The sequence below is a fragment of the Cucumis melo genome, chromosome 5 (genome assembly GCF_025177605.1).
Source record: "Cucumis melo cultivar AY chromosome 5, USDA_Cmelo_AY_1.0, whole genome shotgun sequence".
NCBI lineage: Eukaryota > Viridiplantae > Streptophyta > Magnoliopsida > Cucurbitales > Cucurbitaceae > Cucumis > Cucumis melo.
Genome location: NC_066861.1, coordinates 5574749 through 5593261, shown reverse-complemented (window position 1 = coordinate 5593261; position 18513 = coordinate 5574749). Strand labels below are relative to the sequence as shown.

The 18513-nt window shown below is 42.5% G+C and overlaps 1 protein-coding gene across 10 annotated transcripts; it reads right to left on the bottom strand.

The window, feature by feature from the left end:
- Positions 1-9218: 9218 nt before the first annotated feature.
- LOC127149615 (uncharacterized) lies at positions 9219-17906 on the bottom strand. Of its 10 annotated transcripts, none has more exons than XR_007821296.1 (3): positions 17649-17786; positions 17496-17567; positions 9219-9475 (listed from the first exon to the last, which is right to left on the bottom strand). XR_007821296.1 is itself a non-coding variant. In XM_051085414.1 (2 exons), the coding sequence occupies exons 1-2, from the start codon at positions 15962-15964 to the stop codon at positions 9426-9428; spliced, it is 1131 nt and encodes a 376-aa protein (XP_050941371.1). In that variant the 5' UTR covers positions 15965-16112; the 3' UTR covers positions 9219-9425. The 10 variants fall into 10 exon arrangements, 1 of the variants encoding a protein (XP_050941371.1); XR_007821295.1 differs by lacking the exon at positions 17496-17567 and adding an exon at positions 10298-10369; XR_007821293.1 differs by having other exon boundaries at positions 17496-17564; positions 17649-17779.
- Positions 17907-18513: the final 607 nt, after the last annotated feature.

Below are 18513 nucleotides of genomic sequence, written 5' to 3'. Positions count from 1 at the left end.
CGAACAGTACTTCAAGGCCATAAACACTATCACCGAAGAAGCCAAAGTGACACTGACAACGATGTATCTGTGTGAAGATGCCAAGTTGTGGTGGAGGTTCTGATACATGGACATACAGGAAGGACGTTGCACAATAGATACTTGGGACGTCCTGAAGAAAGAACTCCGCTCGTAATTCTTCCCTGAGAATATGGAAATCCTTGCTCGACAAAAATTGCGTGATCTAAAATACACTGGCAAGATTCGAGAGTACGTGAAACAGTTCGTGGGGTTGATGTTAGACCTTCGCGATATGTTAGAGAAAGACAAAGTTTTCTATTTGTCGAAGGACTGAAACCGTGGGCAAGGGCCAAGTTGTATGAACAAAGGGTTCAAGACCTCACGTCAGCGTATGCAGCAGCCGAACGGTTGTTCGATCTGACAAGTAACTCTCAAGACGTGAGACGTCATCAATGTTCCTCACCTGGAAGGAACAGGAATAGTCGTCCGAGTTCTCCCAAAGCTGTCGAGGGAGACGAATGTCCTGGTAAAGACCGCAAATCTCACCAGTCAAACACAGAGAACACATAGCAAAGGGCGAATAATCGGAGCCCACCCAAGCGTCCCCTCAGTTGTTTCATATGTGGAAAGCCACATCTGGCAAGAGAATGCCCGAATAAAGTCGACTTCCATGCATTTCAGGCCTCATTAATCGCAGGTTTGGATGATAGGTCAAATCAGGCTGAGGATGAAGTGGACCAGATAGATGGGGGCGAGAAGACTCGAATAGGCGCCATAAAATATCTGTCGTCTCTTTAGAAAAAGTCAGGAGAGAGGAACGCACCAGTGGAAAGGGGCTTATTGTATGTTGACACCTGGATCAACCAAAAGCAGACTAAAAGCACTATGATTGATTCCGGTGCAACCCACAACTTCATAACAGAGGTAGAAGCTAGACGTCTAAGACTCCATTGGGAGAAGAATTCGAAAAGAATGAAGGCCGTGAATTTTGTTGCCCTACCTATTGTCGGACTAGTGAAGCGAACGACGATAAAGTTGGAAGGATGGAAAGGTCCTGTAGACTTTGTGGTTGTAAAGATGGACGACTTCGATGTAGTACTGGAATGGAGTTCCTCCTTGAACATCAAGTCATACCAATGCCCTCAGCCAAATGCCTAGCGATTACCGAATCTTTCCCCATGGTAGTACAAGCAGATATTCGTCAGCCTAATGGGTTTAAAATGATATCAACCATGCAACTAAACGAGAGTCCCGCCCAAGAGGAGCTATCATCCGCGGCAATCCTGCTTGGGACGTTGGAAAAGCCGGGGGAGACAGTCTCCAAAGACACTCTGTGTGTCTCAGAGAAGTGCCATGATGTGCTGCCAAATAGTTGGCCCAAATCCGTGTCGATGCGAAGGACGATCAACCATGAATAGAATTATTGCCAGAGGCAAAAGCGTCTGCGAAGAATGCTTACCGCATGGCGCCGCCGGAGTGAGCCAAACTTCGGAAACCATTGAAGATGTTGTTGAATACAGGATTTAGTAGACCTGTACAAGCTCCGTATGGAGCCTGTGTCCTTTCCCTGAAGAAGAAGGACAGAAGCCCACAACATTGTACTGACCGCCGTATCCAGAATAAGCTCACAGTTTGTCGCAAATATCCACTCCCCACACACCAGGCAGTTTGATTGCCTATATGGGGTGAAATATTTCCCGAAGTCAGACATCCGATCGAGGTATTGTCGAGTAAGAACAATGAAGGAAAAGGGACTCGAGACAACTTGTGTCACTGGACATGAAGCAAACGAGTTCCCCGTGGTGCCATTGAGTCTTACCGATGCCAAGGGAGGAAAGTGTTGTTCTGTGCAGAGCCAGATAAACGTGCTGGGTCATGTGGGGGAGTGCCACCAAAGTGGGTTGTTAAGAGAAGAAGACACTCAATGGAATGGAAACCTCGAGTGTCAGGCCGCCTTCAATGGTTTGAAGCAAGCCATGATCGAGGGGCCAAGTCTTGGGATCGTTGATGCGACCAAGACTCCCAAAGGTCAAGCCGAGCAATTCAGTTGTGTGTTTGAAGAATATTGGCATCATTGTGATGGCAGACAAAGGAATTGGGTTCAGCTGTTGAATGTAACCCAATTTGCTCGCAGTGCTCAGGCAAACTCGCGGATCAAGGGAAGTCCGTTTGAGATTAAAGGTAATAGGCATTCTGTATTGCCGCCGCTCGCTGATGGCCCTTATGTAGGGAACTGCCATTAAGTTCACAGAGTTGAAAAGGAATGGGACAGATGGCCGACATCGCTCGAGTGTGCCTAAAAGAAGCTTCAAGGTCGATGGAGGAGGGGGTAGATCGAGAGCGATGCCCTCTTGAGTTCAAGTGGATGACCAAGCTCCCAATTAACGGTGTAACAACGCCGTATGATTATCTGTCAATCTGGACCTGGAGGAAGACAGAGAAGTCAAGAAAGTCCTTGCTGATAGAGTAAGGATCGGTAGAAGGCCCACGAGGGAGATACATAAATTCCTGGTGCAGCGGAAGAATCCACTCGTGGAGGTAACAAGCGGAGAACATGTTGAAGACCTCGAAGCGTGGACACAGAAGATTGAAAGCTCCAGCTTCGTCAGTTGACGAAGACGTCAACCGTTTAAGTGGGGGAGAATGTTAAGGGTATACTTGTCCAAGGTATTATTTACCTATGGTCGTATGGCCGAATACCCCTAAATTGCTTTATCTTTATGTCTTGAAAGTAATCTAGGTTAATTCTTTCGTTTTCGTGTCGCTGAGCCACAGTGTGACATTTTGGCTTTTTCATATGCAAGCCTGCCAAAAATCTCAATATGTACTATATGGGGTACATGAGTAGTCCGACCCTCGCCCAAGCCTTATCGCACTCTTTGCAAGCTAAGCTATTTTCTTTGCAATTGACAGTCTTCAATGCTTTCCTTATGATGTTTCCATCTATTTACTTTCTCTCTCCCGTTTTATAAAAACATTTTCCCAAGAACGTGGAGGGAGGCTACATCATACCGCGAGTTTGTCTGCGGGTTTCGAATATCGAACGTCTGACTTGTTGACTAAACAGAACAAGTGCCACACAATCGTGTTTGAACGTTATGATTGTGACACGGTGCAAATTCGACAATATGCATCGGGCGTCGGCTGGGTGCGTCGGGCGTCGGCTGAAGATGGGCTGGTCGGGCGTCGACTGAAGCTGGGCTGTTCGGACGTCGGTGGAAGCGGGCTGGTCGGGCATTGGAGGAAGCAAGGCTAGTCGGCAGTCGACGGAATATTTGGCTGTCGCGCAAAAGAATGGAACGACGACGCAGTTTCGTTTTGAGTTAGGGGAGGACGCGTGGAAGGGGAAAAATGAAATGAAGAAAAATTAGGGATTTGAGGTGTTTTTTTCAATAAAATTGGGTTTTTTTTATTTTAATAAATTATATTAAAAAAATCATATACTCTGTTATAACACCAAATAACTGTCACGGAAAACAAAATCCGAAAACGTCTTTTTCCGCCAAAAAAACGCATTTTCACATATTATGACAATTGTTTCTCCTCTCTCAATTTTTTTCTTTAGAAATGTCATGGAAAGTCACTTTCTTGTAGTGACTGTATAAAAGCAAGGGCGGATCTATGAATAGGAGATGTGTAAGTATCTACAGGATCCAAATTATCAATAGACTTTCTAAGCACGTTGAAAATTGGGTCAAGAGTCGCTCCGCCAACTGGAACATTTACATAATTAATTAGATTGCTGTTTGATAACTATAACTGCAATTGCAATGCCATCGAAGCAATTCTTAATATCAAATATAGTAAAAGTAGAAAAAATTTATTTTATGCAGCATCCCATCAAATACTTGATTGTGTCATCGAGTATTCAAAACTCAGATTAAATAAGTCAATTTATGATGTAAAAAGATGTTACCAACTTAGCATTATATAAGCTTTTAAATAGATTATATAGAATGAAGGAATAGTGAGAGAGAAAGATGATCCATTTAAAGCGAAAATAAGGATTTATTAATTTAACAAAAATATAAAAATGGTTTACAACATGATATTATATTAGTTTAATATATGTGTGCATATATACATATTACTTTTTTTTATATTAACATATATTTGAATTTATATATATTAATAAAAATTGCATCATATGAGCATATAAATAATATTAATATCTTAAATTTAAAGATTCAACAACAATCTATAATAGCTTGTATAAAAATCACATTGGAGTTAATAAATTTAAACGAGTTAAATGAACTAATATTACAATATATCAATATAATCAAAATATATAATATATATACATATGTATTCATTACGTATGTGTATATTGTATATACAACATGTACACATATGAAGACATCATGTATACATATGTGTATCATATATATGTGCATTACATAATTAATTAGATTGTTGTTAAGTAATTATAACTGTAGTTGCAGGTGCAAGTGAAGCAATTATTTTATGTAAAAATTTCTTTTATGCTGCATCCCATAAAATATTTGATTTTGTCATCGAACATCCAAAACTCACATTAAAAAAACAAATTTATGATGTTACGTCTTTAGAATTATATAAGATTTTAAATGGATTATACATAATGAAGGAATAGTAAGAGAGATTATTTATTCAAAGGCAGAAGTAAAGGTTTATCAATTCAACAAAAATATAAAAAGAATTACATCAGAATATTATATTAGCTTAATAATTATGTGTGTATATATATATATTAGTTCTTTTATATTAATATATATTTTAATTTTTGTTATATACATTAAGGAAAATTGTATTATATAAGCCGATAAATGATATTAATATCTTAAATTTAAATATTCGACAACAATCTATAAGAGTTCGTATAAACATTACATTTTAGTTAATAAATTTAAACCAAATAAATAAAATAATAGTTGCAATACATCAATATAATTATAGTATATAATATATATACGTGTGTACATGTGTATACAACATGTACACATATGAAAACATGTAAACATATATTTATATATGCGTTCTATATGTACATTAAATAATTAATCAAATTGCTGTTGGGTAATTATAACTGTAATTTCAGGTGCAATCGAAGCAATTTATAATATTAAATAGAGTAAAAGTAGAAAAAAAAATTATCATACGCAGCAACCCATAAAATACTTGATTGTGTCATCGAGTATCCAAAACTCAGACTAAAGAAGATAATATATTATGTAAAAAGATGTTATCATCTTAGCATTATATAAGTTGTTAAATGTGTTATATATAATGAAGGAATAGTGAGAGAGAAAGATTATCTATTCAAAGCGAAAATAAGAGTTTATCATTTCAACAAAATAGTAAAATAATTTACATAGTGATATTATAATAGTTTAATATATATGTTAACACTTTTATATTAACATAGAATCTATTTTTTGTTAGATACATTAACGAAAATTATATCATGTGAGTAGATAAATGATGTTAATATCTTAAATTCAAAAATTCAACAACAATTCATAAGAGGTTGTATAAAAATCCTATTTTAGTTAATAAATTTAAACAAGGTGAATAAATTAATAGTTGCAATACATCAATATAATTAACATATATTACATATACATATATGTACATGTGCATACAACACGTATACATATGAAGGCAACATGTATACCTATGTGTACGCTATATATGTACATTACATAATTAATTAGTTGCTAGACAATTACAACTGTAGCTACATGTAAAATATAAGCAGTTCATAATATTAAATATAGTAAAAGTAAAAAAAATGCATTTCATACAGCTTCCAATCAAATACTTGATTATTTTATCTATTATCTGAAACTCAGACCAAAGAAACCAATTTATGATATAAAAAGATGTTACCATCTTAGCATTATAAAAGTTTTTAAAAGAGTTATATATATTTAAATGATATATATATATACATATGTGTACATGTCTGCACATGTACACTATGTATGGACGCTATATAATTAATTAGATTGTTGTTAGATAATTATAATTGTAGCTGTAGGTGCAATCGAAGAAATTCATAACATAATATGAAAAAATTTATTTCATGCAGCACTCATCAAATTCTTGATTGTCTCATCGAGTATCCAAAACTCAGACAAAAAAGTCAATTTATGATGCAAAAAAATGTTACCACCTTAGTATTATAAAATATTTTAAATAGGTTATATATAAAGGAATAGGAAAAGAGAAATATTATCCATTAAAAGCAAAAATGGAGTTTTGTCAATCCAACAAAAAGTAAAAATACTTTATATCGTGTTATTATATTAGTTTAATATATGTGTGTATGTATATTAATTTTTTTATACTAAAATATAATCTAATTTTTGCTGTAGACATAGATACAAATTACATCATATGATTAAATAAGTTATATTAATATCTTAAATTCAAAGATTCAATAACAACCTACAAGAGCTTGTATAAAAATTACATTGAGGTTAATAAATTTAAATAAAGTAATTGAACTAATAGTTGCACTACATCAATATAATCAATATATATATATACGTATATATGTGTCCACTACATATGTGGACATACATGTGTACATGTGTGTACATATGTAGGTAACATGTACACATATGTATACATGTATACATATGTGTATATATATATGTATACACCTTTGTTTCCTCGTAGGAAATATATCATGCAAGAATTAAAAGATGTGAACGATCTGATTAAATAATTCGTTTCACATGCGGTTTTGATTGTATGGATTGGACAAGAAGATTAGGAGAAGTATTGGATAATAAAAAATTCGTGGGGTGAAGGATGAGGTGACAATGGTTTTGGCAAAGATATCTCAAAATCGTTTTGAAATAAATGAAGTTCCAACATACTTATTATCTAGGTTTTCGTATCCAAATATCAAAGAGAGTGATAACTAAATTTATACTTTTAACTTTAAAGTGTTAACTTCACCGTAAATTTATTGGGATATCATGTTGCAAAACTCTGATTTTTTTTTTCATTTTACCAATGGAAATACAGTTATAAACAAATTTATTTTGTTTTATACTAAAGAAATAATAGCAATCATCTTTTATAAACCAATTCATGTACATAACAACTAACCTTCTCCTCCTTTACTTGGCTTCAACGCTTGACATCCATTCTATGCCTAACATCCATTCTTTACTTTGCTTCAACGCCTAACAACTTGGGGAGGGAAAACTTAAAACGTAAGTTGAAGACTTAATGAGCGATGAGTTTAGAAAATATCTTTTTGGAGAATACAACATTTTCATATATAATAATTATATCAATGATAACGACAACAATGCTAAATTTCATAGACACGAGGTTTTGTTGCATCAAACACCGCCACAACAATTACAACAAATCCATGCAATTCAGATCATCAAGCATTCACTACTAATCACAAGGATATGAAATTCTCCCATCACTTGGACCTAGGATTCACTTCATTAGTGTCTCGCGATTTATCTTGGATTTTCACCAGTATCTCGCAATACTCATTCTTTTCTCAAACCTGGGATTTGCTTTCACCAGCATCTCATTGCTTGGACCTATGATTCACTTTGTCAGTGTCTCATGATAGACTTGGGATTCACTTTCACCAACATCTTCAGATATCATTCCTCGTCTGCTTCCAGCATCAAGTACACATCTCATACTCGCCTAGACCTGGGATTCACTTTCACCAGCGTCTCGTGATAGACCTGGGATTTTCACTAGCGTCTTGTGATAGATCCCATTACCACATATCACACGATCAACAACATGACAAACGCTAGCTGAACAACCTACTGTCAACACATAATGACATAGTAACACAATATTATTTAGATCACAAGGTTATGAAAGGATACTGCAACACAAATACTCATAAGTTACTTCTTTCGAATATAAAAATCATAATACAATATTTCAAACACTCATTCATTTATAGAACCATTCGTAGAGATATTCATTTTACATATAAACATCATTCTTAGAAATACGATTTCTCGTATGAGAATCACTCACAAACAATTATTCGTTTATAAGGATCACTCATACTTAGCCTAAACTATTTCCTTCTCTATTTTCAGCTTCCTCTTCTTGCCTAATGGTTCTCTCAACCCGCCATTTAACACTCAAAACTTCCTCTTGTTATTTTCATCAGAACGTCTAACATCTCATGTCCTTTTTTTTTCTGGCCTCGTTGGTCTTATTTATATTGACCTTTCACATCCATTGGGTCATCTCCATGCTTTACACATGTCAAGCTACCGTTCATCAGGTCATGTAACCAGTCTAAGTTCCACACGTCCCCAGCTACTATTCGCAATTAGACATTTCTCTTGAAACGCTAACCTTATTTTCTTGGAAATCTTAATCCAGTATAGCCGGTCACTTTTCTTGGAAAGCCACGAAACATTTACTTTACCTTAGAGAGTTGTCCAACCACCTCACACGGACATCAAACTTTTCAATAAAACATATAACTCATTGCCACACTCTTAAGCTTAGGCACTTCTCCATGCATTGCTTGTAACGCCCCAAAATAAGGTAATTTTTAATTTTAATTATCTTAAGTTTAATTTTAACCATGTTGAAATTATTTTGGGTGTTATTTGAATTAATGATTGAAATTGTTTGATTTTGTGGGCAGTATGATTAATTAAATATTTTGGGAAAATAGTTAGTTAGTTTAGAGATTTGAAATTTTTTTTGGGTTATAAAAGATTTGCTTTAAGTGGATTGTGATTGGTTGATTTTATATTTAGTGAAGTTGAGGGAATTATGATTAATTATATATATGTGTATATATAATTAATTAAATTTTGAGAAGGTTAAGAATAATTATATTATTGAGGATAATATAATTATTTACGATAAATAAGATAACAAGGAGATTGAATTGGTATTAAATGAAGAGAGAGAAGAAGTGGGTTTTTGTTTTGGAAAAAGAATAAGGAAAAAGAAAAGAAAAGAAAAATAATAATAATTATTATATTATTATTATTTTCTTTAAATAGAACCTCGAGGAGCGTGCCCTTTTACTATTCATCATCTTCTTCCTCAACACAAAAGAAAACCCTAGTTCACCTTCAAACCCTAGCCGCCACTGCCTTGGTTCTCCGATCAACCTCCGTTGCTTAGTCTATTATGTAACGACCCGACTCTTTATGCTGAATCGAAGTGGTTACTAAATCTAGGATCAGTGTTTAAGTCATAAAATCTGGTGTAAATAAATGCAAAGAAATCTAGCAAATTTATTTATGAAAGATAGTTAAAGTAACATGTAGAAATACGAGTTAAGTTTAAAATCCCTAAGCGGGCCCTATCTACAAAAATAACCAAAGTAAACATGCAGAAAGCCGAAACATGAATTTAACTGTAAAGTAAAACATGTGCGGAAGCAGGAAAACCCCTATGGCTCGCCACGGTCACTTCACGTCGCTCGCCAGCTTGCCCTTGCCCTTGCCTCGTCCTCTACCTGAAAACATAAAACGAAGAGAATGAGTATAAAAATACTCAGTAAGGGACCCACTACTAGTCCCACTAGGTGCCTGTTAACATTCCTATCGAGTCCTGAAACTAGTACCCAATCTCTGGCACGCTCCCGAACACGTGCAACATGCGCCCCGTGGGGACTTAACTCTGGTCTTCGGTGTCCAGGGGACACTTAGGACCGTCGGGATGCGAGGACCCCGTCGAGTCGCTCGAGTCATATCTATAGTCATGCTGGACTGGCGCCCCGTCGAGCCTAACAGTCCTAAATAGGTGGTGATCCCGAAGGACACCCATGCAGGTACGACTCAGATAGGAGAAGTTAACAGATACCCCAATCCCAACATACATATGCCAACGTCATCAAATTATCATCAGAAAATAACCACCATCTCATCCCCCACTACAGCTATCATCAAACAGTCACTAATAGTTCTCAATATACAGTCACCCACGTCATAAGTCCATCAGTCTTATCATACAGTCACATACATCATAAGTCCATCAGTCTTATCATACAGTCACATACATCATGAGTCCATCAGTCCTATCATACAGTCACATACATCATAAGTCCATCAGTCTTACCATACAGTCACATACATCATAAGTCCATCAGTCTTATCATACAGTTACATATGGTTCGAGGGTTCTCATTACTATAATATTATGCCAAAGTATGGCCATGTCATTCGTCAGATCATGATAAAATATTATCATACATCGTAAGCCCAACCATCATCGTATGTCACTGAAGGAACATGCAACATCAAATTCTCACATGGGGCTAGTAGTAGAAATCTCTTACCTCGAGATGTTGCTAGATGAGTTCCTACTGAGGAAGTCCTAAGCTGCAGCAGCTATTTGGTCCAATTTGCTTCTTGAGGAAAGTAATTAAATTAATTAAATTTCCAAATTAACTCATTTAATTACTGGGCAGGCTAGGGAATTTGGAAATTACCAAAAATTTAGGTGGAAGGAGCCAAAACAGGCTTGGCGGCTCGGCTGGAAGAAGGCAGGACCGGCTCGGCTTGGTGCAGACGCGGCTCGGCTCGGTATGGGGACTTCGCGTGCGGCTCGGCTTGCTACAGGGTGGGGACGCGGCTCGGCTACGCGGAACACACGGCGCGGCGCGCTTGCACGCGGGAGAGTCAGGCACGTGTGGCACGGGCGCGGGTTCGGTTCCGGGTTCGGGCGCGCGGGCGGTTCCAGGTTCGAGCGCGCGGGCGGTTCCGGGTTCGGGTTCGTTCGTCGGCTGGAGGCGGGCGCGTTCGCGGCTTCGATACGGCTCGGGCGTAGGCGCGTTCGCGGCTCGGATTTGCAGACGCGTTCGCGGCTCGGATGCAGACGACGATGGCTGGCGACGCGGCTTCGACGTGGAGATGGATCTCGGCTTCGCGACGCGTTCGGCGCAGAGGTGGATTCGGCTTCGGGACGCGACGGGTTTCGGCTGACCTGCCTCAGATCGACGCGGCGCGGCTCCTTCGGCTGGCGGACGCGGTACGACGCGGCTTCTACGATGGCTGGCTTGCGGCGGCGTGCGACGGCGGCGGCGGCGGCGGAGATTGGCGGCGGCGGCTAGGGTTTCCCCTTCTCTCCCTCTTCTCTTTTCTTTTCCTTTTCTTTTCCTTTTCTTTTTCCTTTTCTTTTCCTTTTCTTTTTCCTTTTCTTTTCCTTTTATAAAATAATTTCCCTTCTTTTCTCTTCTTTGTTAAATTCCAAATTTCACCCTTCTCTCTCAAATTTCTCCAATATCTTCACCAAATTCCTCCTTTCCCTCAACTTCCAAATACCAATTAAATCTTTAATTACCAAGTATAATTAAAGTTGAAATTTGCTTAATATTTTAAAAGGGGAAAATTCACATCTTGATGACATAAGTTTCATTATTTAATTATAAACAAATAAATGAATAAAATAAAAATAAATAATCGAATTAAAAAAAAATGAACAACATGAGATCATTGGGGTGTTACATACTTCCCCCCTTAGAAAGCTTTCGTCCTCGAAAGCTCTAATCCTCGAACATTTCTGGGTACTGGGCCTTTATGTCCTCTTCTCTCTCCCACGTGGCCTCTTCAACTCCATGGTTCTGCCAGAGGACTTTGACTAGTGGAATATCTCGACTACGAAGCTTCTTGACCTCTCTTGCCAAGATCTCGACAGGCTGCTCCTCGTAGCTCAAGTTCTCACTGACCTGTAAGGGCTCGAAGTCCACGATGTGCGTCGGGTCTGCGACATACCTCCTCAACATGGAGACATGGAATACGTCATGCACTGCTGAGAGGGATGGGGGCAAGGCCAAACGATAAGCCACAGGGCCAATCCGTTCCAGTATCTCAAATGGCCCCACGAAACGTGGACTCAACTTCCCCTTCTTCTCGAACCTCAGAACGCCCTTCATCGGTGTTACCTTCAAAAAGACCATATCTCCCACTTCAAACTCGAGGTCCTTACGTCGTACATCAGCGTAACTCTTCTGTCTGCTCTGTGCGGTCAGCATACGAGCTCGGATCTTCTGTATGGCTGCATTGGTAGTCTGCACTAACTCGGGGCCTAGCATCCTCTGCTCTCCAACCTCGCCCCAGCAGACAGGGGATCTACAGCACTTGCCATACAGAGCCTCAAACGGAGCCATACCAATGGTAGCCTGGTAACTGTTATTATAGGCGAACTCCATTAGATGCAGGTGGGAGTCCCAACTTCCTGAAAACTCTAGCACACAGGCCCGCAGCATATCCTCCAAAATCTGGTTCAGTCTCTCTGTCTGACCATCAGTCTGAGGGTGGAATGCCGTGCTGAAGTCCAGCCTCGTACCTAATGCAAGTTGGAGCCCTTGCCAAAATTTCGAAGTGAAACGGGCATCCCTGTCTGAAACGATGGATACTGGTACTCCGTGCAGTCTTACTATTTCCGTCATGTATAACTGCCCCCACTTGCTGGCAGTGTACGTGGATTTCCCTGGCACGAAGTGGGCTGTCTTCGTGAGTCTGTCGACCACAACCCAGATCACCGTGTAGCCCTTCATGGTCTTGGGCAGTCCCGTGATAAAGTCCATCGACACACTCTCCCACTTCCACCCTGGCACACTCAAGGGTTGCAACAACCCTGCTGGATGCTGCCTAGGTGCCTTCACCTGCTGGCACACCAAGCACCTACTGACGAACTCTGCTACATCCCTCTTCATGCCCCTCCACCAATAGGCACTCCTTAAGTCCTGGTACATCTTCGTACTCCCAGGGTGCATGGTAAACGGGGAACTGTGAGCCTCAGTCAAAAGCTCTGTCTTAACTGCGCTGTCTTCCGGCACACACAGGCGTCCCTCAAACATAAGGCCATCATCAGAGGATATAGAGAACCCTTCACCTTGCTCCGTCTCTACCATACGACGTTTCTCTGCCAAGTAAGGATCACTCAGCTGAGCAGCAGTGATCTTTTGCCTCAAGGTTGGCTGAACTGTCAACTGAGCCAACTGTGCGGCAACCTCACCTACTGAGACTGCAATCTCGGCTCTCTCCAAATCCCTGAGTAAGGGGGTCTGCTTCGTGACTAGCGCTGCTGAATGTGCAACCTTCCTACTCAGCGCGTCAGCCACTACATTTGCTTTACCTGGATGGTACAGGATCTCGCAGTCGTAGTCCTTCACCAACTCGAGCCACCTCCTCTGCCTCATGTTCAACTCCTTCTGAGTGAAGAAATACTTCAGGCTCTTGTGGTCGGTGTAAATCTGAATCTTCTCACCGTACAGATAGTGCCTCCATATCTTCAGTGCAAAGACTACAGCTGCCAACTCCAAGTCGTGGGTAGGGTAGTTCTGCTCATGATTCTTCAACTGGCGTGAGGCATACGCAACTACCTTACCTTGCTGCATCAGGACACATCCCAGACCTTTCTTAGAGGCATCACTATAGATCACAAAACTTCCCGACCCATCCGGCACTGTCAGGACTGGTGCCGTCACTAGCTTCTGCTTAAGCTCTTGGAAACTACTCTCACATGCTGGGCTCCAGACAAAAGGGGTTCCCTTCCTGGTCAACTGGGTCAATGGGCTGGCTATGCGTGAGAAGTCTTCTACAAACCTCCTGTAGTATCCTGCCAGACCCAGAAAACTGCGAATCTCACTGACTGTAGACGGTCGAGGCCAGTTGGTCACCGCTTCGACCTTAGCTGGGTCCACCGAGACTCCCTCACTGGAAACCACGTGCCCTAAAAATGTCACCTTCTTTAACCAGAACTCACACTTGGAGAACTTGGCGTATAGCTTATGAGCTCGAAGGGTCTCCAAGACTTGGTGCAAGTGCTCTTCGTGTTCGGCCTCAGTCTTGGAATAGATCAAGATATCGTCAATGAAGACTATGACGAATTGGTCTAGAAAGTCCTTAAACACCCTGTTCATCAAATCCATGAACACTGCAGGGGCATTAGTTAAACCAAAGGACATCACTATAAATTCGTAGTGTCCGTACCTCGAACGAAAAGCCGTCTTGGGAATATCACCGTCCCTAATCCTCAACTGGTGATAGCCTGATCGCAGGTCGATCTTGGAAAAGACGGTGGCCCCCTGTAACTGGTCGAACAGGTCCTCGATTCTGGGTAAGGGGTAGCGGTTCTTAACTGTCACCTTGTTCAATTCTCGGTAGTCAATGCAAAGGCGCATCGACCCATCCTTCTTCTTCACGAACAACACTGGGGCTCCCCAAGGTGATACACTGGGCCGGATAAAGCCCTTGTCCAACAGCTCCTGTAACTGGACTTTCAACTCCTTTAACTCGGCTGGGGCCATTCTGTAAGGAGCTCTAGAGATAGGGGCGGTGCCGGGCTCTAACTCAATGGCGAAGTCTACCTCCCTGGGAGGCGGAAGTCCTGGGAGTTCGTCGGGGAAAACGTCAGGGTACTCCCTTACTACTGGTTCGGAAGATAGGGAAACTTCTGGTTCTGCCATATCTACTACGTTCGCCAAGATACCCCAAGTACCCTGGCTAAGTAGCTTACTCGCCTTCATTGCTGAGATGACCTTGGGTAAACCTACCATGCCTGCTCCTCTAAACTTAAACTTATCCCCGGAAGGAGGGTTAAAGACTACTTCCTTATTAAAACAGTCTATGGTTGCATGGTTAGTTGACAACCAATCCATGCCTAAAATTACATCGAAATCTTGCATATCTAGCACCAGTAAAGTTACATTCAAGGTATGGTTTGCTATTTCTACCCAACATGCCCTTATTTTTTCCTTAGACAAAAGGACCTCTCCAGAAGGAGTAGAGACAGACAAGGCACTACCCAACGGTTCTACTTCTAAACCCGCATGCTTGACAAAAATAGAGGATATAAATGAATGCGATGACCCCGAGTCAAATAGTACCAAAGCATAATGCCCCAAGATTGGGAGCGTACCTGTCACCACCGTACTAGCTCGCTCGGCCTCCTGCCGGTTCGTGGCAAAGACTCTCCCCTGCTGGGGAGCAGAAGGCTGACGTGGCGTCGTCTCTAAGGGTTTCCGAGGACACGCATCAGCAGTGTGCCCCGGCTGCCTGCACCTGAAGCAGACTCCACTCCCAGCTAAACATTGTCCTCCATGGACCTTCCCACAGGTAGTACAAGTGGGTAGCTCTCTCAAAGTTCTCCCAGCTGCTGCCAGCTCCCGACGGTGTCTCTGGAAGACACCTCCTGACCTCGGAGTCTGCTGTGGTACTACGTCGGGCCGCGCCTCCGCCTTCCTCTTCTGTCCCGAGGCTGACCCTGTGCCGACAACCTTAGATTGACCAGCTCTCTCATGCAGGCTCAGATCCAGTGCTATGCGTAGAGCATCCGCATGAGTGGTTGGTCGAAGAGCTCGTACAAAACCCTGGAGGTCTAACCTGAGGCCATTAACAAATCTCTCAGTCCTGGCGGCCTCATCTCTTACCATATCGGGAGCAAAGCGGGACAGCATATCGAACTCGGCGTCGTACTGCTCCACCGTCATGTCGCCTTGCTCCAAGTTTAGGAACTCTTGCAGCTTGGCGTGCTTCACATTGGCGGAGAAAAACTTAGCATAGAAGTTCTCCTTGAACTGCTCCCATGTGATCTTGCTGGCATCTCCTCCCAGCGCCCTCTCAGCAGTCTCCCACCAGGCAGTCCCCCTATCCTCCAAACAGAAAGCTGCACACTGCACCTTCTGGTCTTCTGGGCACTTCATGTACCTGAAGATCGTCTCTATGGATGTCAACCACAGCTGGGCTCTAAAGGGGTTGTCCAAGGATCCGTCGAAAGTCTTCGGGTTGTACTTCCTAAAATCCCTCAAGTGCTTGGCCTCAGCTGACAGTTGTACTGGCACCGGCTGGGCTTCCACCGGGGCTGGAGGGATGACGGGCTGGTCCTGAACAGGGGCTGGAGGGACTACAGGCTGGTCCTGAACAGGGGCGGCCTGGTTCTGCTGAGCAGCGAGGAACGGCGCTAGAGCAGCTTGCAGCATGGCCTGGTAACGCTGCTCCATTGCGGCGAGATCCGCCTGAGTGACCGGTGCATTAGGGTTGACTGGTACGTCGGGGTTGACTGGCGGCGCGGCAGGTTGCTCCGCCGGTTGGCCACGACCGGCTCCTCTGCCTCCCCTGCCACCTCCTCGGCGTGCACCTCTACGTGGCGGCATTTTTCCTAAAATTCACCAACAAATTTTTCACCACTAGAACTCAATATTCTCACTCTAAGTCTAATCTAATCAGGCAACATTATAATCTTAATATTTGTAAAGCTTTAGGCATACCTGGCGAGTGACGAAGGACCGTATAGCCATAGGGTGAGGTAAAAATCAAAACAAAATGACTTACATCATAAGTCAGTCTACAGGACCTAAAACACTGCGCTCTGATACCAACTGTAACGACCCGACTCTTTATGCTGAATCGAAGTGGTTACTAAATCTAGGATCAGTGTTTAAGTCATAAAATCTGGTGTAAATAAATGCAAAGAAATCTAGCAAATTTATTTATGAAAGATAGTTAAAGTAACATGTAGAAATACGAGTTAAGTTTAAAATCCCTAAGCGGGCCCTATCTACAAAAATAACCAAAGTAAACATGCAGAAAGCCGAAACATGAATTTAACTGTAAAGTAAAACATGTGCGGAAGCAGGAAAACCCCTATGGCTCGCCACGGTCACTTCACGTCGCTCGCCAGCTTGCCCTTGCCCTTGCCTCGTCCTCTACCTGAAAACATAAAACGAAGAGAATGAGTATAAAAATACTCAGTAAGGGACCCACTACTAGTCCCACTAGGTGCCTGTTAACATTCCTATCGAGTCCTGAAACTAGTACCCAATCTCTGGCACGCTCCCGAACACGTGCAACATGCGCCCCGTGGGGACTTAACTCTGGTCTTCGGTGTCCAGGGGACACTTAGGACCGTCGGGATGCGAGGACCCCGTCGAGTCGCTCGAGTCATATCTATAGTCATGCTGGACTGGCGCCCCGTCGAGCCTAACAGTCCTAAATAGGTGGTGATCCCGAAGGACACCCATGCAGGTACGACTCAGATAGGAGAAGTTAACAGATACCCCAATCCCAACATACATATGCCAACGTCATCAAATTATCATCAGAAAATAACCACCATCTCATCCCCCACTACAGCTATCATCAAACAGTCACTAATAGTTCTCAATATACAGTCACCCACGTCATAAGTCCATCAGTCTTATCATACAGTCACATACATCATAAGTCCATCAGTCTTATCATACAGTCACATACATCATGAGTCCATCAGTCCTATCATACAGTCACATACATCATAAGTCCATCAGTCTTACCATACAGTCACATACATCATAAGTCCATCAGTCTTATCATACAGTTACATATGGTTCGAGGGTTCTCATTACTATAATATTATGCCAAAGTATGGCCATGTCATTCGTCAGATCATGATAAAATATTATCATACATCGTAAGCCCAACCATCATCGTATGTCACTGAAGGAACATGCAACATCAAATTCTCACATGGGGCTAGTAGTAGAAATCTCTTACCTCGAGATGTTGCTAGATGAGTTCCTACTGAGGAAGTCCTAAGCTGCAGCAGCTATTTGGTCCAATTTGCTTCTTGAGGAAAGTAATTAAATTAATTAAATTTCCAAATTAACTCATTTAATTACTGGGCAGGCTAGGGAATTTGGAAATTACCAAAAATTTAGGTGGAAGGAGCCAAAACAGGCTTGGCGGCTCGGCTGGAAGAAGGCAGGACCGGCTCGGCTTGGTGCAGACGCGGCTCGGCTCGGTATGGGGACTTCGCGTGCGGCTCGGCTTGCTACAGGGTGGGGACGCGGCTCGGCTACGCGGAACACACGGCGCGGCGCGCTTGCACGCGGGAGAGTCAGGCACGTGTGGCACGGGCGCGGGTTCGGTTCCGGGTTCGGGCGCGCGGGCGGTTCCAGGTTCGAGCGCGCGGGCGGTTCCGGGTTCGGGTTCGTTCGTCGGCTGGAGGCGGGCGCGTTCGCGGCTTCGATACGGCTCGGGCGTAGGCGCGTTCGCGGCTCGGATTTGCAGACGCGTTCGCGGCTCGGATGCAGACGACGATGGCTGGCGACGCGGCTTCGACGTGGAGATGGATCTCGGCTTCGCGACGCGTTCGGCGCAGAGGTGGATTCGGCTTCGGGACGCGACGGGTTTCGGCTGACCTGCCTCAGATCGACGCGGCGCGGCTCCTTCGGCTGGCGGACGCGGTACGACGCGGCTTCTACGATGGCTGGCTTGCGGCGGCGTGCGACGGCGGCGGCGGCGGCGGAGATTGGCGGCGGCGGCTAGGGTTTCCCCTTCTCTCCCTCTTCTCTTTTCTTTTCCTTTTCTTTTCCTTTTCTTTTTCCTTTTCTTTTCCTTTTCTTTTTCCTTTTCTTTTCCTTTTATAAAATAATTTCCCTTCTTTTCTCTTCTTTGTTAAATTCCAAATTTCACCCTTCTCTCTCAAATTTCTCCAATATCTTCACCAAATTCCTCCTTTCCCTCAACTTCCAAATACCAATTAAATCTTTAATTACCAAGTATAATTAAA